A 24,471-nucleotide genomic window follows, 5' to 3' on the forward strand; every position below is an offset into this window, starting at 1 on the left:
CCTGTGCAGTCCTCCTGTCTCAGCCTCCCAAGCGTGGGGATTACAAACGTGCGCCACCACACCTGGCTTGGTGACATACATTTGTAATCCCAGTACTTGGGAGGCTGAGACAGTAGGATCACAGGTTCGTGGCCAGCCTCATCTAGTGAGAACCTTCACAATTTAGTGAGACCATTTCAAAATAAAGAATAAAAAGTTGGGCTGGGTTTGTAGCTCAAAGGTAGAATGCCCCTGGGTTTTATCCTTAGTACCACAAAAATAAATAAATAAATAAATAAATAAATAATAAGTAAATAAAATGTAATATACTCCTATACTTGATATTTGACAATAAATAGAAATGTAGTATAAAAAAATGAAGTATTGATACCTGCTAAAACATGGATAAACCTGGAAAACTTTTATTTTTATTTTTTCTATTAAGGACTGAACCCAGGAACTTTTTTTGTTGCTTTTTGTTTTTTGTTTTTGCAGTGCTAGGGGTTGAACCCAGGGACATTCTACCTCTGAGCTACATCCCCAGTCCTATTTTTGTTTTGTTTTTGATTCTTTATTTTGAGACAGGGTCTCACTAAGTAGCTGAGGCTGGCCACAAACCTGGGATCCTCCTGTCTCAGCCTCCCAAGTACTGGGATTACAAGTGTGCGCCACCACGCCCGGCTTGCCCCTGGATTTGATCACCCAATTCTGTAAAACCAACCAACTAAAAAAAAATTGGAAAAGTTAAATTTATATGTGCATAATTTGTTTGTTAAATTCTCTTGGTCAGGTTAAGTGTCATCAATATTGGCCAGAACCCACAGGAAGTTCGTCCTATGGATGCTACCAAGTCACCTGTCACTCTGAAGAAGGAAACCCTGCCTATATCTTCAGGAAAATGACACTGTTTAACCAGGAGGTAGGAAGGCAGGATATTCATTTATTAGAACTATTGTGTTTGCACCCTTCACCAAAAAGAAATATACATGGCAGATGAACCCATGAAAAGATGCTTAGCACCAGTAGTCACTAAGGAAGTGCAAATTAAAGTCACGAGATGCCTTTAAGCTCCTCATGCCACATTAAAAATTTTGTTGTACAGTGTAAATGCTGGTGAAACATCGGCAGCTTGAATGTCCTCCCATGAAAAATAATAATAATAACAATAACAATAATATAATAAAGAACTGTGTTCATTGTAAAAACTTTGAAATCTGAAAATATTTTTAATCTGAGTACTGGTTACTAGAAAGTGTTATAAAAATCACTAAACTGTTTTTCTGCTTTATTGAGATACGTTGGAATTTTATAAAGCACATGCTTCTATACTATAATAAATGCATTTCCAATTTCTACATGTAGTCATTGAAAAGAGATTCTGATAAATAATACTTATTACTATTTACTACATTATCTGTTCATAACAATTATACCAGGAGTATGTTTGGTTATAAAACAGTTCTCCAAGTACTATCAAGTACTATCAGTAAAATATTTGGGTATGTCTCTGAAAGTGAAAAAGAAATTGAAAGCTGTCATGTTGTTTCCCTTTTTTGTTTGTTTGTTTTTGTTGGTGGTGGTAGTGGTACTGGGGATGGAACCCTTCTACCTCTGGACTACACTCCCAGATCTATTTTTATATTTTTTATTTGGAATCAGGGTCTCTTGAGCCATTAAGGCTGGCTTTGAACCTGCGCGATCCTCCTGTCTCTGCCTCCCAAGCGTGGGGATTACAAGTGTGCGCCACCATGCCTGGCTTGTTTCCCTTTTTTTGTTTTGTTTTGTTTTATACTCTCAGACCTATTTTCGACTTTATTTGGAAACAGGGTCTCACTAAGTTGCTGAGAGCCTCACTAAGTAGCTGAGGCTGGCTTCAATAATGTGCGATCTTCCTGTCTCAGCTTCCCAAGCATGGGCATTACAAGCGGGTGCCACCACACCTGGCTTATTTACCTTTTTTAAAAGAATAGAGGAGATCCCAGTGCTTGGGAGGCTGAGACAGGGGAGGATCCCATAAGTTTGAAGCCACCCTCAGCTACTTAGGCTCTCAGCAACTTAGTGAGACCCCGTTTCCAAATAAAGTATAAAATAGGTCTGGGAGTATATCCCAGAGGTAGAAAAGCCCCTGGGTTCCGCCCCCAGTACCACAAAAAAAAAAAAAAAGAAAAGAAAAGAAAAAGAAAAAAAGAGCTTTTTCACAGTCCCCTCAATATTAAGAAAGAAAAGGAACTGGGCGTGGTGGTGCACACTTGTAATCCCCGCACTTGGGAGGCGGAGACAGGAGGATCGCACAGGTTCGAAGCCAGCCTCAGCTACTTAGTGAGGCTCTCAGCAACTTAGTGAGACCCTGTTTCCAAATAAAATAGAAAATAGGTCTGGGAGTTTAACCCGGAGTTAGAAAGCCTCTGGGATCCACACACACACACACCCACCCCCCCGCCAAAATACATCATGTGCATTAGAGAATTTCCCTCCCACCCACCCACCCCCCTTTTTTTTTTTTTTTTTTTTTTGGCAGGTCTGGGGATAGAACCCAGTTGCATTCTACCTCCAAGCTATACCCCCTGTCCTGTTTTTTAATATTTTATTTGAAACAGGATCTCACTAAGTTGCAGAGGACCTCACTAAATAGCTAAGGCTGTCCATGAACTGCGATCCTCCTGTCTCAGCCTCCCGAATGCTGGAATTACAATCCCGAATGCTGGTGCTGTGTGCCACCACACCTGGCTCCCCCTTTTATCCCCTCAGGTCACCTTATTTGCTTATCTATAGAATCTCTTTCTTCATCTAGAGTTTCTCTTATGACCCTTTTTTCCCCTAGCTTTTACATATTAGGGAAAGCATCCGATTTCTTATTTTTTTGTGACTAACTGATCTCACTTAGCATAATGTCCTCCAGTTCCATCCATTTCCCTGAAAATGATGTAATTAAGTTTTCTTGATGACTGAGTAAAATTCCATTGTTTACATATCCCACAGTTTTATAATCCATTCATCTGTTGATGGACATCTTGGCTGGTTCTCTAGTTTGGCAACGGTGAATTGTGTAGCTATGAACATAGATACACATGCATTAGGTTGGAAATTAGACCAGAGACCTTGAGGCTCCTTGAAGAGGCCATAGGTCCAACACTGCTACACATAGGCACAGATAAAAACTTTTATCAAGTCCCAAAGGCACACGAAACTAAAAGGCTAATCAATACGTGGGATTGCATGAAACTGAAGAGCTTCTGTACAGCAAAGGAAACTCAAGAATCTCAACCGAGACCCAACAGAATGGGAAAAGATTTTTGCCAACTACTCCTCCGATAAAGGACTAATATGGAGAATATACAGAGAACTCAGAATATACAGAGAACTAGAATATACAGAAACTATTCTAGTATATATACAAAGAATATGCAGAGAACTCAAGAATCTCGGTGCTAAGAAAACAACCCAATCAAAAAACTAAATAGACACTTCACAAAAGAAGAAATTCAAATGGCCAATAAATGCATGAAAAAATGCTCAACATCATTAGCAATCAGAGAGATTCAAATAAAAATTACTCTGAGATTTCACTTATCTCCTACTCTATGGCAATCATTCAAAATACAACAAGAAATGCTGGCGAGGATGTGGAGAAGTGGGAACTCTAATATATTGTTGGTGGGATTGCAAATTAGTGCAACCACTTTGGAAAACAGTATGGAGGATCCTCAGAAACATGGAAACAAACTTACCATATGATCCAGCAATACCACTTCTGGGTATCTACCCAAAAGAAAGGAAACCAGCCTAGGCAATTTAATAAGATCCCTCCTGTCTCAAAATTTTAAAAACTGACTGGGAAAGCCGGGCGTGGTGGCACACAGTTGTAATCCCAGCGCTTGGGAGGCTGAGACAGGAGGATCACACAGGTTTGAAGCCAGCCTCAGCTACCTAGTGAGGCTTTCAGCAACTTAGACCCTGTTCCCAAATAAAATATAAAATAGGTCTGGGAGTATAGTCCCTGGGTTCCACTCCCAGTACCACAAAAAAAAAAAAAAAAAAAATGACTGGGAATATATCTTAGTGTTAGTGTACTTGCCTAACATGAGTGAGGCCCTGCCTGCATTCAATCCCCAGTGCCTCAAAAAGAAAGAGAAAATAGTTATCTTTGTATTAAATTCCACTTACAGATTAGCACCTGAGGGACAGTTTTATATACCATAGTGGCTTTTCTTTATATTTACCCTTAGTATCTCAGAACTAAGCCAAGACAATTACTTTTTAAAGTTTGAAGCAAATATAATTGGGAAAATAAATTTGCACCCATAAATAAATATGTACATTAATGAATGATGGACAGATGGATGCTACCCTGAGTCTTGATTACTTTTTAGTTCATGGGTTTTCTAGGTCTCTTTATTGTAATGGTGGTAATGCAAATAACCAGTGCTTTTAAATGGACATTGCTTAGTATAATTTTTTCCTTTTTGTTGACATTTTGGGTTATACTATGTTTACATATTATATTTTTGAAGGGAGTAGTAGTTGGTTTTGTTTTCTTTTTTAAATTAAGCTGGGCATGGTGGTATACAACTATAATCACAGTACTTGGGAAGCTGAGACAGGAGGATCATAGGCTTGAAGGCAGCCTCAATAGTGAAGTGTTTTACAATGAAAAGTAAGTGGGGTGTGGTGGCGCACACTTGTAATCCCCACGCTTAGGAGGTGGAGACAGGAGGATCAGGCAGGTTTGAAGCCAGCCTTGCTGGCTTAAGAGACATTGTTTCCAAATAAAATATAAAATAGGTCTGGGAGTATAGCCCAGAGGTAGAAGGGTTCCATCCCCAGTACCACCAAAAAAAAAAAGTAAAATAGGGCTGGGGGGTATACCTTGGAGGTAGAACACCTTAAGAATTAATCCCCAGTAACAACACACACACACACACACACACACACACACACACACACACACACACTTAAAATGGCATGTTTTATTTATTTATTTATGTATGTGGTGCTGGGGATTGAACCCGGGGGCATTCTACCTCTTAAGCTATACCGCCAGCCCTATTGTTTATTCTTTATTTTGAAATAGTGTCTCACTAAGTTGCAGAGGGCCTCATTAAATAGTTTAGGCTGGCTGTGAACCTGGATCCTCCTTTCTCAGCCTCCCAAGTACTGGGATTACAAGCATGTGCCACCACACCTGGCTTATTATATTAAAGAAAATTCCTGAGTCAAGGTACATAATTTTTTATTTGCACTTAGAAAAATGAGAGTCGTCCACTTACTCAGATCCAGTACATAGCCTGGCCTGACCATGGAGTCCCTGATGATTCAAGTGATTTTCTGGATTTTGTTTGTCATGTCCGAAATAAGAGGGCCGGCAAAGAAGAACCTATTGTTGTTCATTGCAGGTATTCTATTTCCTGTGTTTTTTTAATGAATAATTGACTAGATCTTTTTTTATAAAGGAATGCATTTTCATTTTGTCCTTATATTGTGATTGTCACTGTAATAATTACTTAAATCTGTGCTTTGCGGGTAGAAAATAAAGGATATATTCTGACATAATTGGAAGAAACTATATGATAAGAGATAGAAATAGTAACTATTACACTGATTATTAGAAGCTTTTTATATTTCAACATCTCTGAAATTAGAATGTGTTTTCGAACAGTATTGTATGCTCTCTTAGTCTATTTCTGCTGCTATAACAAGATATCTGAAACTAGATAATTTATGAAGAACAGAAATTTATTTCTCATAGTTCTGGAGGCTGAGAAATCCACGATCAAGGCATCTGCAAATTCAGTATCAGGTTAGGGCTGCTGTCTGCATCCAAGATAGTGCCCTTATGCAGCAACCTCCAGAGGGGGCAAATGCTGTCTCCTCATGGCAGAGGGGATGGAATGGATAGAAGGCATAGAGGTGAACCCACTCCCTCAAGCCCTTTTATGAGGTTTCTTCTCCCATCTGTGAGAGCGCTACCCTCATGAGTTAATCACCCCCTAGACTGCCTACACTTAATATGGTCACGTTGGTCACTAAGTTCAGCACATGAGTTTTAAGGCACAGGTTCAGATCATAACATAGGCATTAGGATGCAATCTGAAATTTAAATTCCCTCCCTTTTAGCAAGGTGTTTCTTCCGTGTGTGTGTGTGTGTGTGTGTGTGTGTGTGTGTGTGTGTGTGTGTGTTTTATTGGGGATTGCCCCCCCCCCGGCCCTATTTTATTTGGAAATAGTCTCACTAAGTTGCTGAGCTTGGCCACAAACCTATGATCCTCCTGTCTCAGCCTCCCAAGTACTGATATTACAGATGTGTGCCCCCATACCCCTTCTTAGGGCATTCTTTGGGTATTACTACATTTCTTGGAATTACTCCACCAGATGTCATTGTACAATATGCCACTTCCAAGAGCACTGGGTGGGTGAACAGCGGCAATCTATTCTTCCTTTCAACCAACCCAGCTCCCATTCTGCCTCTGCCTTCAAAGAGCCAAATACACTAACTCCAACTTTGACTTCCACTCACAGGGAGATTATAAGACAGAAATTATTTCCTTCCTAAAGTGATTTCTTCAGGGGACATTTGGGATATCTTTGGTCTGCTCAGCTTTTTTTTTTTTTTTTTTTTTTTTTTTTGGATCTGGGGATGGAATCCAAGGGCATTCGACCTCTGAGCTACACACCCTGCCCTACTTTCTATTCTTTATTTCGAAACAGGTTCTCACTAAGTTGCGGAGGGCCTCACTACGTAGCTGAGGCTGTCCACTAACCAAGATCCTCCTGTCTCAGCCTCCTGAATGCTCGCCAGCTCGCCTGGCTTTCCTCAACACATTTAAAGAAGTAAACTTTCAAATCATCAAAATAGATTGAGGACCCAATATTTGAGGAACAAAGTGGCAAGAAAGGTGAAACCTGTTTGGCCATTTCGTATCCTAAGTCTCACGGAGCATTTCGTATCCTAAGTCTCACGGAGCTGCTATATTCATGTTTGCCAATTATACTTTCAGTATTTCTTAAATCTGATTAAATTTAAATTAAGATTAAAATGCCAGGTAAATTTAAATTAAGATGAAAATGCCAGGTATATCCCAAGTATCCCAGTACTTGGGAGTCTGAGACAGGAGGATCACAAGTTCATGACCTGCCTCAGCTACTAAGAGACCCTGTTTCAGAAATAAAGATTTAAAATAGGGCTGAGAATGTAGCTCTGAAATTAAACCCTCAGTATAGCAATGAATAAATGACTTTAAAAAAAAAAACTATCCGGGCGTGGTAGCACACACTTATAATCTGAGCATTTGTGAGGCTGAAACAAGAGGATTGCTCAGGTTTGAAACCAGCCTCAGTTACTTAGTGAGGCCCTTTGCAACTCAGTGAGACCCTGTTTCAAAATGAAGAATAAAAAATAGGGCTGGTGGTGTCACTTGGAGGTAGAATGCCCCTAGTACCAGAAGAAAAAAAAACTACTTATTTAAGATAAAAAAAAATCTTTTATGCATTAGTGAATGATTTATTATAATTCTCTTACTTTGCATTTTAAGGAAGGTTATAATAAGCCTATTATTTAGAAAGTAACTTGCTACTTCTATAATATCATACCTTAAAGTGAAATTGTTCTTTGTATTATGGATCAGTAAGATTTTATGCATTATTTGTCCTTTTAGTGCGGGAATTGGTAGAACCGGGGTTCTTATTACAATGGAAACAGCTATGTGTCTTATCGAATGCAACCAGCCAGTCTACCCTCTAGACATTGTAAGGACAATGAGAGACCAGCGAGCCATGATGATCCAGACACCTGTAAGTCCAGTACTTTATATGTAATGTTTTATCTTCAGCATTATCATTTTTATCAATGTATATTCTAAATTATATTTCCTTTATTTTGGTGCTGGGGATTGAACCCAGGGGCATTCCAGGTTATGCCCCCAGTTCCTTTTATTTTTTATTTTAAAGCAGGGATTCCTGCCACTTTTTATTGTAAATAAAGCTTTAGTGGAACCTAGCCACATGTTTTTATTTATGCATTATTTTTGGCTGCTGTTTCAGTCCGTATTCTTCCTGGTGTGACCTAATATACCTGACATCCACAACTTAAAGGTCTGGAGGCTTTTAAGTTTCAGTTCATCATAGTCCAGGTGACATCTATGGATCACCTCTGAATGTCAATATATGAAATCTTCAAGGAGTATTATATATCCAGACCATAACAGCTGCTTTGACACATAACAGCAAAGTTATGGCTTCGATTTCTAAAATATTTAATATCTGACCTTTTATAGAAATAATTTTCCTAATATGCATGGTGTCTACTGTGTTAATTCTTGAGTGCTTAAACAGATGCGGAGAAACTTGCTGTGTATTACACATGTGGAATGGGAACAGTATCACTGAACTGGAGAATCCTGTAGGCTTACTTTCAGTGAGACAGCTGCAGTGGAGTAAGAACTTATTTCTCATAAGAACTTACATTGTAACAATAAAAGTCCTAGAAATTAAGTTTATTTTATTATTTTCCACCAATGTCTAATTATGCTTTAGGAATCAAAGGAGGGGGAGGAATCATGAAATTTTAGAATCAGTGTTAAGATTATATTTTATATTAATTAAACTACTGTGAGCTGGGCATGGTGGTGCATGCCTATAATCCCAATATTTGGGAAACTGAAACAGGAAGATCACAGGTTAGAGGCCAGCTCACAGTAACTTAGCTAGACATTGTTTCAAAATAAAAATTTAAATAAGGTTGGAGTGTAGCTCAAAGGTATATCTGTAAAAGATTAGATTGTTTTTCCTTCCTATTTATTTATTTACTTTTTTAGTACTGGGGATTGAACCCAGAGACATTCTACCTCTGAGCTGCACCCCAACCCACCCCCCTTTTTTTGGTGGTATTGGGGTCCCTGGAAGCCCTTTTACCTCCGGGCTACACTCTCAGACCTATTTAATATTTTGAAACAGAGTCTCTTAAGCCAGCACGGCTACCTTCAAACCTGCGTGATCCTCCTGTCTCCGCCTCCCAAGCGCGGGGTTTACAAGCGTGTGTCACCACTCCTGGTTCCAACCCCAATTTTTATTCCTTATTTTGAAATAGGGTCTCACTAAGTTGCAGAGGACCTCATTAAGTAGCTGAGGCTAGCCACAAACCTGTAATCCTCCTATCTCAGCCTCCCAAGTACTGGGATTACAAGTGTGCACCACCATACCTAGCCTATGGTTTTCCTTTTTAAATAAATACCATTGTCACCTCAAAGTGACAAATAAAAAATTCTTAATATTACCAAATAGTGAGCTGGGCATAGTGGCACAACACTCATAATCCCAGTATTTGGGAGGCTGAGATAGGACGATTGCAGTTCACAGACAGCCTCAGCTAATTATTAAGGCCCTTTGCAACTCAGTGAGAACTTGTTTCAAAAATATAGAATAGCTGGTGTGGTGGTGCATGCTTGTAATCTCAGCATTTGGGAGGCAGAGACCTGAGGATCACATAGCCTCAGCTACTTAGCAAGGCCCTTCATAACTCAGTGAGACCCTTTTTAAATAGGCCTGGGGTGTAGCTCAGAGGTAGAATGCCCCTGGGTTTCATCCCACTACCACAAAAAGAAAGAAAGAGAGAAGAAAAGAGAAAGAGTAGCCGGGCGTGGTGGCGCACGCTTGTAATCCCTGCACTTGGGAGGCAGAGACAGGAGGATCGCGCAGGTTCGAAGCCAGCCGCGTGCGCTGGTTTAGGAGACCCTGTCTCCAAATTTAAAAAAAAATGTAAAAATAGGTCTGGGAGTGTAGCCCGGAGATAGAAGGGCTTCCAGGAACCCCAGTACCACAAGAGAGAGAGAGAGAGAGAGAGAGAGAGAGAGAGAGAGAGAGAGAGAGAGAGAGAGAGAGAGAGAAGAGAAAGAGTAAAGAAAGGAAGAGAAAGAGAGAGAGAGAGCATGCGCGCGCGCACCAGCCAGCCAGCCAGCCAGCCAGCCAGCCAGCCATGGTATCGCATGCACACTTGTAATCCCAGTACTTGGGAGGCTGAGACCAAAGGATTGCAGTTCACAGACAGCCTCAGCTACTTAGTGAGGCCCTTTGCAACTCAGTGAGAACCTGTTTCAAAATTTTAAAATGACTGAAAAATTGGGCTGGAAGTGTAGTTTGGAGGTATCCAATGCCCTTGGGTTCCATCCCCAGTACCACAAAAATAAATAATAAGAGTAAAAAATAGGGCTGTGGATGTCAGTCAGTTGGAGGTAGAATGCCCCCTGGGTTCAATTCACAGGACCACACACACACACACACACACAAAAGTTACCAAATAGTATTCAAGTTTCCAGTTTTTGCATAAAAATTATATCTTTATTATAGAAAAGCTTTTTTGAAATATAATTTATATACCCTAAAATTCACCTTTTTTTTTTTTTTTTTTTTTTTGTAGTAGAGATGGAACCCAAGGGCTTTCCACCTCTGGGCTACACTCCCAGACCTATTTTATATTCTATTTGGAAACAGGGTCTCACTAAGTTGCTGAGAGCCTCACTAAGTAGCTGAAGCTGGCTTCAAACCTGTGCGATCCTCCTGTCTCCGCCTTCCAAGTACGGGATTATGTGTGCGTCACCACACCCAGCTTAAAATTCACACTTTTAAAGTATTTACTTCAGTAGTTTTTTTAGCACATAACAGAAGTTTCCAACTGTTACTATATCTAATTTTAGAACATTTTCATCACTTAACAGAGAAACTCTACACTCTTTAACAGTTATTCCATTTCCCCTCATATTCTCCTTAATTCCCCCTAAAACCTCCCCCCATACAAAGACTGCTGTATTCTTCATGTTTCATATGAATGAAATCATAGTTTGCTTCTTTTAATTATTATGTATCAGAATTTCATTTCTTTTATTTCTGAATCTTATGCTACTATCACACATTATTCATTCATTCATTCATTCATTCATTCATTCATCAATGAACATCTGGATTGTTTCCATTCTTTGGTTTTTATGGGTAATGGTGCCATGAACATGCATTTGTACATTTTATGTAAACATACTTTAATTTTTCTTGAGTATGCCTAGCATTGTAATCACTAAATCGTATGATAATTTTATAGCTAACCTTTTAAGAAATTGCCAGACTTTACAGAGTGACTCTTTTTTTTTTTTTTTTTTTTTTTTTTTTTTTTTTTTTGGTGCTGGGGATAAAATCCAGGGCCTCATTCATGCTAGACAAGTATTCTACCACTGAGCAGCAGCCCCAGCCAACTGCAGTATTTTATATATGCAATAATGATATATGAGATTCTGTTTTCCTAATATCAAAACTCATGTGACTTTTTTTGCACACTGCTAGATATGAAATGGTATTTCATTGTGACTTTGATTTACATTTTCCTAATACCTAATGATGTTAAGGATTTTTATAGCCGGGTTTTTTTTACCTTTTTTTTTTTTTTTTTCGGTAAAAGCTGCACCCCCAGCTCTATTTTTTATTCTTTATTTTGAAACAGGGTCTCACTGAGTTGCAAAGGGCCTCACTAAAAAGCTGAGGTTGTCGCGCCGGGCGTGGTGGCGCACGCTTGTAATCCCCACGCTTGGGAGGCGGAGACAGGAGGATTGCGCAGGTTCGAAGCCAGCCGCGCTGGCGTAAGAGACCCTGTTTCAAAAATATAAAATAGGTCTGGGAGGGTAGCCCGGAGGTAGAAGGGCTTCCAGGAACCCCAGTACCACAAAAAAATTAAAATTAAAATTAAAAAAATAAATAAATAAAAAGCTGAGGTTGTCTGCGAACTGTTATCCTCCTGTCTCACTGTCTCAGACTCCCAAATGCTGGGATTACAAGTGTGCACCACCACGCTTGGCTTTTTTTTTTTTTTTAACTATTTCTAGTGAGGTTATCGTTTTATATTTGAGTTTATATTTTCTGGGTATACATCCCATTTAAAATCTATGACTTGTGCCGGGCATGGTGGCGCACACTTGTAATCCCCGCGCTTGGGAGGCTGAGACAGGAGGATCGCACAGGTTCGAAGCCAGCCTCAGCTACTTAGTGGGGCTCTCAGCAACTTAGTGAGACCCTGTTTCCAAATAAAGTATATTAAATAGGTCTGGGAGTATAGCCCGGAGGTAGAAAACCTCTGGGTTCCACCCTTAGTACCACACTCACAAAAAAAAAAAAAATCTATGACTTGAACATTTTTCTCCTATTCTCTCATTTTGTTTTTATCATTTGAAGCACTAAAGTTTTTATTTTCATGAAATTCAGTTTGTCTGTTTTTTATTACATAATGCTTCTGTTATTATAATTAGAAACCACTGCCGAGCCAGGCGTGATGGCACATACTTATAATCCCAGTACTTGGAAGGCTGAGACTGGAAGACCTAGGTTCATGGCCAGCCTCAGCTACTTAGGCCCTCTGCAACTTAGACCCTGTTTCAAAATAAAGAATAAAAAAATAGGGCTGGGGGTGTAGCTCAGAGGTAGAATGCCCCTGGTTTTAATCCCTAGTACTGCAAAAACCAAAAAAAAAAAAATTGCCTGGTAGGTAACCCAAGGTCACAAAGATTTACTCCTCTCTTTTCTAAGAGTCTTTTATAGTTTTTTCACATTTAAGAGTGTGGTTCATTTTGAGTTGTTGGTTGGTTGGTTGGTTTTGGTATTGGGGATTAAACCCCAGGGGCATTTGAAATAGGGTCTCACTAGTTGTTGAGTCTCCCTGCTTGCTGAGGCTGTCCTAGAACCTGCATTTCTCCTTTCTCAGCATCCCAAGTACTGGAATTACAGGCTTGTGCCACCACATCCATCTAGAGTTAATTTTTATATATGATATAAGGTAGGATCCCAACTTTACTATTTGCATGTGCATGTCCAGTTGTCCAAGCCCCATTTGTTGAAAGGACTCTTCTTACCTCTTGAATTGTCTCAGAGCCCTTTGCAAAAATGTTTGACCAAAATGAAAGGATTTATTTCTGGATTTTCTTTTTTTTCTGTACTGATTTGTATGGCTCTTCCTCTTCTAGTACCACACTAGTTTTATTAATATACTTTTGTTGTAAAATTTAAAATTAGGAAATATAAATCTCCAGCTCTTCTTGGTGCCTCCGAGCTATATCTCCTCACTCCTTTTGTTTCTGTGTGTATGTGGTACTGGGGGATGGAACCCAGGGACATTTATTTTTATTTGAAAATAGGATCTCACTAAGTTGTAGAGGGCCTCACTAAGTTGCTGAGGCTGGCTCTGAACCTGTGATCCTTCTGTCTCAGCCTCCCAAATACTAGGATTATAAGCCTGAGCAACCACACCTGGCTCCCCCAGCCCTTTTCTTAGTTTTTGTTTTGAAACAGGGTTTTGCTTAGTTGCTAAGGCTAGCCTCAAACCGGCAGGCATGTCTTCGCCTCCTAAGTACTAGGATTACAGGTTTTATGTACCACCACAACCCAGCACAAGACTTATTTTAAGTGTTCCAAGTCCCTTTGACTCTTTTTTTGGTGGTACTGGGGTTCCTGGAAACCCTTCTACCTCTGGGCTACACTCCCAGACCTATTTTATATTTTTTTATTTGGAAACAGGGTCTCTTAAGCCAGCGCGGCTGGCTTCGAACCTGCGTGATCCTCCTGTCTCCGCCTCCCAAGTGTGGGGATTACAAGCATGCGCCACCATGCCCAGCCATCTCTTCATGTATATATGGAATTTAGAATCAGTCTGTCCTTTCTGTAGAAAAGCTAACTAAATTTAATAATGATTGCATTATTTTTCATCTTCCAAACTACAGATTGTTTTTGTTTATTTAGATCTTTAATTTATTTTAATAATGTTGTAGAAATGTAGTTGATTTTATACATTGACCATATAGCCTACACTTTGCTGAAATAATTTATGAACCAGTAATTTTTTTTTAATGTGGGTGAGTGAATTTCTTAGAATTCTTTTTACAAGAGTATGTCATCTGCAAATTGAGATAGTTTTCTTTCCAAGCTAACTGTCCCTTGTCTTCTCTTTCTTCTTTGTTCTTGGTTTTTTATTTGTTGGTTTTTTTTTTTAATTCTTTATTTTGAAACGGGGTCTCACTAAGTAGCTGAGGCTTTCAGCGAACCACAATCTTCCTGTCTCAGCCTTTCCAAGTACTAGGATTACAAGTGTGCGCCACCACACCCGGCTTTGGCTCTCTCATATTTATGTAAGTTGCCTACATGGAACCTACAATCCAGTGTTGAATAGAAGTGGTGAGACCAGGATACTTTTCTCTTCCTTAACTTAAGGATAAAGCTTTCAGTTTGCCAACAGTAGTTTTAATTTTATAATTTTACATATTTTTTTTCTTTTGGATTGTGGTAAAATATACATGACATAAAATTGTAACCTTTGTGTATGGGTGAGGCATAACTGCTGAACCTAGGGGTGTCTACATCTGAGCTATACCCCTAACTCTTTTTTATTTTGAAACAGAGTTTTGCTAAGTTACCATGCAGTAGCCTCAAACCTGCAATTCTCCTGTCTTACCCTCCCATGTCCTGGGATTACAAGAATGAGCCACCACACCCAGCTTCATTTTAACCATTAATAATGTACACAGTTAAGTAATGTTAATTATATTCACTGTATTCTACCATCAATTCCAAAACTTAATCGAAAAACCAAAACTTAATACCCTTCCTCTACTTTTTCCCCTTCCTCTGGCTTCTAGTAACCACTGTTTTGCTTCCTTTTTCTCTGAATTTGACTACTCAATATACCTCTTATATTAGTGAAATCATATAGTATTTGTCTTCTTCTGACTAGTTTATTTCACTTAATATCCTCAAGGTTCATCCACATTGTAGCATATGTCAGAATATCCTTTCTTTTATTTTTTTATTTTTTTAACAATTTTTTTATTGAACATAAATAGTATACATTTACACTATATTTGGTGCCCTTTCCCCCCCCCACCCCCGTTTTCTCTTCCCCCCTCCCACCAATGGTTGTCCAGGTTAACCATGTCTTATTCATAATTTTACACATGATCAGGTGTAGACCCTCATTAATCAAGATCGGCCTTTCTCCTCTCCTATCTTTCCATTAAAACTTAGCTAGTATTTCCCCACTAATATCTGGAGTCCCACTGGTATCCTTTGTGTTTTCTAGTTTGGGCATATTAGAGGAAACATGTTTATCTTCTCCTTCTGTGCTTGGCTGATCTCACTTAACATGATGCTCTCCAGGGCTTTCCATCTTCTTGCAAATGATATAATTTTGTTCTTCTTTATGGCTGAATAGAATTCCATTGTGTTTATTTCCCACAGTTTTGCTATCCATTCATCTGTTGATGGTGATCTGGGTTGGTTCCATATTTTGGCTATTACAAATTGTGCTGCTATGAACATAGGTATGCATATGTTGCTGTATTTCTCTGAATTCAACCCCTTTGGAAAGATACCCAGGAATGGTATAGCTGGATCATATGGTGGATCTATTCCCACCTTTCTTAGGAATCTCCACACAGATCTCCATAGTGGCTGAACTAGTTTGCACTCCCACCAACAGTGTAAAAGAGTTCCTCTTTCCCCACATCCTCGCCAGCATTTGTTGTTGTTTGATTTCTTTATGCTTGCTACTCTGACTGGGGTTAGATGGAATCTCAGTGTAGTTTTGATTTGCATCTCCCTGATGGCCAGTGATGAAGAACATCTTTTCATGTATCTATTAGCCCTTTGTATCTCTTCTTTTGTGAAGTGTCTCTTTAGTTCATTTGCCCATTTCTTGATTGGGTTGTTTGTTTTGCTAGTGTAGAGCCTTTTGAGCTCTTTGTATACTCTGGATATTAGCCCCCTATCAGAATGGTGGCTGGTAAAGATCCTTTCCCATTCTGTCGGCTTCCTCTTTAGGTTATTGATAGTTTCCTTTGATGAGAAGAAACTTTTTAGTTTGATGTTATCCCACTTGTTTATTCTTGCTTTAATTTCCTGAGCTTTGGAGGTTTTGTTGAGAAAGTTACTGCCTGTGCCAATATGTTGTAGTGTTGAACCTATGCTCTCCTCTACTAACTTCACAGTCTCAGGTCTAATTTCTAAGTCTTTAATCCATCTTGAGTTGATTCCTGTGTTAGGTGAGATATAGGGGTTTAGATTCATCTTTTTACAAATGGATAGCCAGTTCTCCCAGCACCACTTGTTGAAAAGGCTGTCTTTTCTCCAGCGTATGTGTTTGGCCCCTTTGTCAAAGATTAATTGACTAAAGATGTGTGAGTTTGTTTCTGTATCTTCTATTCTAATCCACTGGTCAGTTTATCTGTTTTTGTGCCAGTACCATGCTGTTTTTACTACTATTGCTCTATAGTATAGTTTGAAGTCTGGGATTGTAATGCCTCCTGCGTGTTTCTTGTTATTGAGAATTGCTTTGGCTATTCTAGGTCTTTTATTTCTCCATATGAAGTTCATGATTGATTTTTCTAGGTCTCTGAAGAATGTCACTGGTATTTTAATGGGAATTGCATTGAACCTATAGATCAGTTTTGGCAGAATGGCCATTTTGATGATATTTATTCTGCCTATCCATGAGCACGGGAGATCTTTCCATCTTCCAAGGTCTTCTTCTATTTCTTTCTTTAATGTTTTATAGTTTTTGTTGTAGAGGTCTTTTACATCTTGGGTTAGGTTTATTCCTAGGTATTTTATTGGTTTTGAGGTTATAGTGAATGGAATTGTTGTTTTTGTTTCTTTCATTGTGGATTCATTGTTGGCATAAAGAAAGGCCACTGATTTCTTTAGGTTGATTTTGTAACCTGCGACTTTGCTGAATTTGTCGATCAGCTCCAGAAGTCTTTTGGTTGAGTTCTTTGGGTCTTCCAGATAAAGGATCATGTCATCTGCGAATAAGGATAATTTTACTTCCTCTCTTCCTATGTGGATTCCTTTGATTTCCTTCTCTTGTCTGATTGCTGCAGCAAGAGTCGCAAGGACTATATTGAAAAGGAGTGGTGATAGTGGGCATCCTTGTCTTGTTCCTGACTGTAGCGGAAATTCTTGCAGTTTTTCCCCATTCAATATAATGTTGGCTTTGGGTTTGCAGTATATTGCCTTGATGATGTTGAAGTACTTTCCTTCTATCCCAATTTTTTGCAGTGTTTTTAACATAAATGGGTGTTGGATTTTGTCGAATGCTTTTTCAGCATCTATTGCTATGATGATGTGATTTTTGTTCTTGGTTCTATTTATGTGGTGAATAACATGTATTGATTTGCGTATGTTGAACCAGCCTTGTTTTTCTGGGATGAAACCGATTTGGTCATGGTGTATTATTCTCTTGATATAGTTTTGAATGCGTATAGCTAGTATTTTGTTTAGAATTTTTGCATCTATGTTCATTAAGGATATTGGTCTGTAGTTTTCCTTTCTTGAGGTATCTTTATTTGGTTTGGGGATTAATGTGATACTGGCCTCATAGAAGGAATTTGGAAGAGTTCCATCTCTTTCAATTTCCCGGAACATGTTATGAAGTATTGGTATTAGTTTTTCACTGAAGGTTTTGTAGAATTCAGCTGGGAACCCATCTGGGCCTGGGCTTTTCTTTGGTGGAAGAATTTTTATTGCCATTTCTATTTCTTTGGTTGTTATTGGTTGAGAATATCCTTTCTTTTAAAGGCCTAATAGTATTCCATTTTGTACATACATACATACATGTGTGTGTTACTTTTTTTTTTTTTTTTTTTTTTTTTTTTTTTGGTCCTGAGGATGGAACCCAGGGGCATTCTACCAGGCTGTACTCCAGACCTATTTTATATTTTATTTGGTCTCACTAAATTGCTGAGAGCTTTACTAAGTAGCTGAGACTGGCTTCGAACCTGAGCAATCCTCCTGTCTCAGCCTCCCAAGTGTAAGTATTACAAGCATGTGCCACCATGCCTGGCGTGTGTTACATTTTTTTTATCCATTTACCAATCAATGGATATTTGGGTTGCTTTTCCCTTTTGTCTGTTGTGAATAATGCTGCTATGAACATGTATCTACAAATGTCTCTGCATTTCTTTCAGATATATACCCAGAAGTGAAATTGCTAGATCAAAACATCCATGCTGGGTTTTTGTTTTTACAGTTTGTCTAAAATCAGGATTCAAATAGTTCTGCATATTTTGATTAGTTTATATTTCCTCTTTTATCAAAAGCTTCATCCTCTATCTCTTATCTTTTTTTTTCTACTTCCGGGCTATACTCCCACACCTATTTTATATTTTATTTGGAAACAGTGTCTCACTAAGTTGCTGAGAGCCTCACTAAGTAGCTGAGGCTGGCTTCGAACCTGTGCGATCCTCCTGTCTCAGCCTCCCAAGTGCTGGGATTACAAGCGTGCACCACCACGCCTGGCCCATCTCTTGTCTTTTTTCTTACAATTTATTTGGTGAACAAACCAAGTTATTTGCACCATATAGTCCCTGAGAATCTGGGTTTGGGTTATTTATATCCTGATAGTGGTGTTCTCTGTATTTTCTAAAATAGTTGAATGGATCCATAGGCGTGAGCGGCTTAGTATATTATTTCTTCAGAAGCACAATATGTAACTGTCTTTCTTAGTTGATCATTATTCGTATTCAAATTTTTTTCCTTTATTAGCTGAAGTAATTCCTTAAAGGAAAATTTTTCATCTTGGTCAGTGAGTAGGGTAATTTATATATAAAGGGCAAGGTAAACTAAATGCCTTATTTCCCTTTATTTACAAGTCTCTCCAGCTGGGCGTGGTGGCGCACGCTTGTAATCCCCGCACTTGGGAGGCTGAGACAGGAGGATGTTGGTTCGAAGCCAGACTCAACTACTTAGTGAGGCTCTGAGCAACTTAAGTGAGACCCTGTTTCCAAATAAAATATAAAATGAGTCTGGGAGTATAGCCTGGAGGTAGAAAGCCTCTGGGTTCCACCTTCGGTACCACCAGATAGATAGATAGATAGATAGATACATACATACATACATACATACATACACACACACACACACACACATACACACACACACACACAAGTCTATCTTCTCCTTTTTTCCTCCCCCCTTCCCCATCCTATTATCCCCCCTCCCCCCAGTGCTGGGGATTGGATCCAGGACCTCTAAAACATGCTTTGCCAGCACTCTACCACTGAGCTATATTCTCATCCCAGGTTTTCAAGTATCATCCTATCATGGTGTGATGACTTAAGTTTTATTTATTTTGGTATTATTTGAAACCTTGAATTTAAACTTAATTTGATGTGTTTCAACTCATTGTTACTATGTTTCTTAATGATGCCTGAATTGTTCATTTTTATTCAATGGGAATCTATTCACCTTGGCTCCTGAGTCCTTTTGTACTAGCCAGACCCTAGTAACTTTGTTATCTTCTTTGCTTTCAAAAAAAAAAAAAATTATCTCTAGGTCTGACTTATTACATTTTATGCCCTAGATTTGGAATCAATAGTTTCTCCAAAAATTTGTGGTTCTTTTACTAAGAAGTGATTTTAAACACTGACTGATTTTTAAGATAGGGGTTTTTATTGTTGTTGGCTTTTATTTATTTCTTGAAGTGCTCAATTGCCAGACACATTTATCATAAGTTAATTCTGATTCAGAGTCACAGTAGCTTGTGTGTGTGTGTGTCTGTGTGTGGGGGGGGGGTACTAGAGATAGAACCCAGAGGCATTGTATCTCTGAGCTACTCCCCCAGTCCTATTTTGTTTTTGTTTTATTTTGTTTTGTTTTTGGTCCTGATGGTGGAACCCAGAGGCATTCTACCTCTGAGCTGCACCCCCAGCCCTATTTTTTATTCTTTTTATGTGTGGGGGGGTGTCTAGGTATGGAACCCAGGGGCATTCAACCTTCAAGCTACACCTCCTTGCCCTTTTTTTCTTTTTTCTTTTTTATTCTTTATTTTGAAACAGGGTCTCACTGAGTTACAGAGGACCTCACTAAGTAGCTGAGGCTGTCCGCGAACTGCGATCCTCCGGTCTCAGCCTCCCAGATGCTGGGATTACAAGCGTGCGCCACCATGCCCAGCTTTATTCTTTATTTTGAAACGGTCTTACTGAGTTGCAAAGGGCCTAAGTAGCTGAGACTGTCCACAAACATCTATCTTCTTGTCTCAGCTTCCCAAATGCTAGAATTACAAGCATGTACCACCACGCCCAGCTTGTATTCTTTATTTTGAGACAAGGTCTCACTAAATTGCAGAAAGTTGTAAGTAGCTGACTCTAGTCTCAAACCACAATCCTCCTGTCTCAGCTTCCCAAGTACTGGGAATACAAGCTTGCACCACCACACCCGGCTAGAACCACAGTGTTTTTATTTAACCTCTTTATCTTCCATCTTTCTCTCTTTTCTTTTATAACAAGAATTTGGTTCTCTCTAATACCACTAATGAAGGCTATTTTAAGTACTCTTTTGTTTTATTTTACATTGCACAACCACAGTTTAAGAATGATACCAGGCCAGGCCTGGTGGTACATACCTGTAGTCTCAGTTCTTGAGCAGCTGAGAGAGGAGGATCAGGTTCAAGACCAGCTGCAGCAAACAACCCTGTTTCAAAACCAAAAATTTTTCAAAAGCTTGGGAATGTAGCTCAGAGGTACAATGCCTCTGGGTTCGATTCCCAGTATAACACACACACACACACACACACACACACACACACACACACATATGCACGCTGGGCATGGTGGCACACACTTATAATCCCAGCATTTGGGAGGCTGAAACAGGAGGATCCCAGTTTACGGACAGCCTTGGCTACTTAGGGAGGCCCTTTGCAACTCAATGAGACCCTGTTTCAAAGTAAAGAATAAAAAATAGGGCTGGGAGTATAGCTTGGAGGTAAAATGCTCCTAGGTTCCATCCCAGCACTGCAAACACACACACACACACACACACACACACACACACACACACCCCAAAACTAACATTATCACCTTAAACAGTATGATTTTCAGTTTTTCCAGTTCTTTTTGGCCTTGTAATAGAGCCTACAGGAGATACACAAATTACTTTTAAAGTCCTTTGAAGTAACTTCCCTTTGTGTGATTATGTCATCAACTAGATATATGCATTGATTTGTTTTATTTATTTATTTATTCATTCATTTATTTATTTGGTGGTACTGGGGTTCCTGGAAGCCCTTCTACCTCCGGGCTACACTCCCAGACCTATTTTTACATTTTTTATTTGGAAACAGGATCTCCTAAGCCAGTGCGCACGGCTAGCTTCGAACCTTTGCGATCCTCCTGTCTCTGCCTCCCAAGCACAGGGATTACAAGCGTGCGCTACCACGCCCGGCTCATTGATTTGTTTTCTATTTTCAATAATCAGAGATTTTTAAATTAATTGTGTAATATAAAACAATTTAAGCCACGCATGGTGGCGCACACTTGTAATCCCAACATTCAGGAGACTGAGACCAGAGGATCACAGTTCGCGGACAGCCTCAACTAGTTAGTGAGTCTGTTTGCAACTCAGTGAGCCTAAGTTGCAAAATAAAAAATAAAATATAGGACTGAGAGTGTATCTTGGAGGTAGAATGCCCCTGGGTTCCATTCCCAATACTGCAAAAAAAAAAAAAAAATTATAGGAGCCCGGGCATGATGGCACATATTTGTAATCCCAGCATTCGGGAAGCAGAGTCCAGAGGATCACAGTTTGCAGTCAGCCTCAGCTACTTAGTAAGACCCTTTGTAATTCAGTGAGACCCTTTTTCAAAAAATAAAGAATAAAAAACAGGCCTTGGGGGTGTAGCTCAGGTAGAATGCTCCTGGGTTCCATCCCCGGTACCAAAAAGAAAAAATAATATTATATAGGATTACAAAGTAAATTCTATAAAAGAAGAAACTATTTTTAATGAAATCTAATCTCTCTTACTCTCCTGTTCACTTCCCTCATCTCTTTACAGAAGTGTGTGTGTGTGTGTGTGTGTGTGTGTGTGTGTGTGTGTGTGTGTGTGTGTGTTTACTGGAGATTAACCCAGGGGCATTCCACCCTTGAGCTACACCCCCAACCCTATTTTATTCTTTTTTTTTTGAAATAGTCTCACTAAGGGGCCTCAAAGTTGCTGAGGCTTGCCATGAACCTGTGATCCTCCTGTCTCAGTCTCCCAAGTACTGATTACCCCCCACCCCGCAGTACAGGGGATGAACCCAGGGGCATTCTACCTCCAAGCAACACACCCAGCCTATTTTTTTATTCTTTATTTTGAAATGGTCTCACTAAGTTGCAAAGGGCCTCACTAAGTAGCTAAGGCTGTTCGCAAACCCTGATCCGCCTGGCTCCTAAATTAAGACTGTACTACCATGCCTGTCTTTCTTTTTTTTTATGATTTATTCTCTCGCTTTTTTATAAAGCATAGAGACAGATGTTTATATTTCCCATTTTTATAAAAAGTAATATGTTTTTTATATTCTATATACCTTGGTTCTTTCTACTTAACAAAATATTCAAGCCGGGTATGGTGGCACGTACTTGTAATCCCAGTACTTGGGAGGTTGAGACAGTAGGATTACAGGTTCAAAGCCAGCCTCTGTAGCTTAGTGAGACTCTCAGCTACTTAGTGCACTCTATTTCCAAATAGAGTATAAAATAGATCTGAAGGGGTAGCTTGGAGGTAGAAAGCCCCTGAGTTTTATCCCCAATACCACACACACACACACACACACAAAAAAAAAAAAAAAAAATCCTAGAATAATCTCATGGTATTCCCTTCTTTCTCAGCTAGGTAGTAATCCGCTGTGAGGGTATACCATTCACAACTCACCACCGTCTTTGTGGTGCTAGGAAATGAACCTAGGATGTCACACATGCTAGGCAAATGCTCTACAACCAAGCTACAACCCTAGCCCATTGTTTTTGTTGTTTTGGTGGTGGTGTTAGTACAAGGGCTTGAACCCAGGGGCATTCTACCTCTGAGCTACATCCCTACCCATATTTTATTTTTATTTTGAAACAGTCTTGCTAGGTTGATGAGAGTCCCACTACTTGCTGAGGTGGTCCTCAAACTTGCAATCTTCCTGTCCCTTTACTGGGATTACAGGCATGTGTACCATACCCAGCGAACCCTAATTCCTTTTTTTTTTTTTTTTTTTGGTGGTACTGGGGTTCCTGGAAGCCCTTCTACCTCTGGGCTACACTCCCAGACCTATTTTTATACTTTTTTATTTGGAAACAGGGTCTCTTAAGCCATCACAGCTGGCTTTGAACCTGCGCGATCCTCCTCCTGTCTCCGCCTTCCAAGTACGGGGATTACAAGTGTGCGCCACCACACCCAGCCTTTTTTTTTTTTTTTTCGGGTCTGGGGATGGAACCCAGGGTCATTCTACCTCCGAGCTACACCCCCTACCCTAATTTTTTTTATTCTTTATTTTGAAACCAGGTCTCACTGAGTTGCAGAGGGCCTCACTAAGTAGCTGAGGCTGTCCACGAACCGCTATCCTCCAGTCTCAGCCTCCTGAATGCTGGGATTACAAGCGTGCGCCACCATGCCCGGCCCCTAATTCCTTTTTAATGAGACAAGATCTCAGTCAGTTGTCCAGGCTGATCTTGAATTTGCCATTCTTCTGAGTCAGTTTCCCAAGTAGCTGGGATTACAGGCATGTATCACCACACCCAGCCACCCATACCCTTATTGATGGCAGTTTGGATCATTTCCACCTTTTCGATTATTATAAATAACCAGGAAGTAAATAAGTATTTTCAGGGTTTTTTTTTTCGTACCTTATCTTTCAGATAAATTTCTAGAAGTGAGATTGCTGGATTAAAAAATGTAAATTAATACCATTTATAGATGCTTTCAAATTTCTATTTGTAGGTATATTTTAACATCTCTTCCAGCAATAAATGAGTGTGTTCTGCCATTAAAATGCATTGTCAGACTTTATTTTTGGCTGTCTCAAGAAAAAAATGGTGTATCTATGCTGTTTTATTTTGTATTTCTTTTATAAGCAAGCCAAGTGAGATGTTTGTCTTTTTTTTTTCTTTTGATCAATTCTTTTTTTATATTTTATTTTTCAGAGTCAATACAGATTTGTTTGTGAAGCTATTTTGAAAGTTTATGAAGAAGGCTTTATTAAACCCTTAATGACATCAACAAATAAATAAGAAAAGAAAAGGTCTGGTATATGTATTGGAAAACTGCTTTTCATTACACTGATGTGCCATATAATACTGCTTGCAGAAAATGGCATCTCACAGGAAAATGAAGAACTCAGAAAAACTTTGAAAACTTCAGCACTGTTGCACTTTATGTTTAAAAATGTCACTCTTTCAAAATCTCTAATTCATGTGTTTGAAGACTATTTCATGCTTTGCTCCGAACAAATAATGAATAACTGAGTATGTTCAGGGTAATTTATGAAATTTTGTGGTGGTGCCATGCAGTCCCCTTCTGGTAGAATTGCCATAAACAAGGCTCAGAATTCTCATCATCTCTGTTATACAACTATATCTTGAAAGCAAAAAGAAGTAAACAACAGGAGTCAGCTCTGGTCTTTTCCAGTGGTTCATGTACTTACTCTACCAATTACCAGATTTTATTTTAGCAATATTCTC

At 39.3% G+C, this 24,471-nt stretch overlaps 1 protein-coding gene across 1 annotated transcript in view; it reads left to right on the forward strand.

The window, feature by feature from the left end:
* Positions 1-24,021, forward strand: part of PTPN4 (protein tyrosine phosphatase non-receptor type 4) — a gene marked incomplete at both ends in the record, with an annotated part of 165,389 nt that extends 141,368 nt beyond the window's left edge. The window contains 4 exons of the mRNA XM_080688801.1: positions 770-898; positions 5,224-5,372; positions 7,632-7,767; positions 23,935-24,021. Of these exons, the coding sequence (XP_080544927.1) occupies positions 770-898; positions 5,224-5,372; positions 7,632-7,767; positions 23,935-24,021 (501 nt within the window). The remainder of the gene's footprint in view (positions 1-769; positions 899-5,223; positions 5,373-7,631; positions 7,768-23,934) is intronic.
* Positions 24,022-24,471: the final 450 nt, after the last annotated feature.

The sequence above is a fragment of the Muscardinus avellanarius genome (genome assembly GCF_963383645.1).
Source record: "Muscardinus avellanarius genome assembly, chromosome: 2".
NCBI lineage: Eukaryota > Metazoa > Chordata > Mammalia > Rodentia > Gliridae > Muscardinus > Muscardinus avellanarius.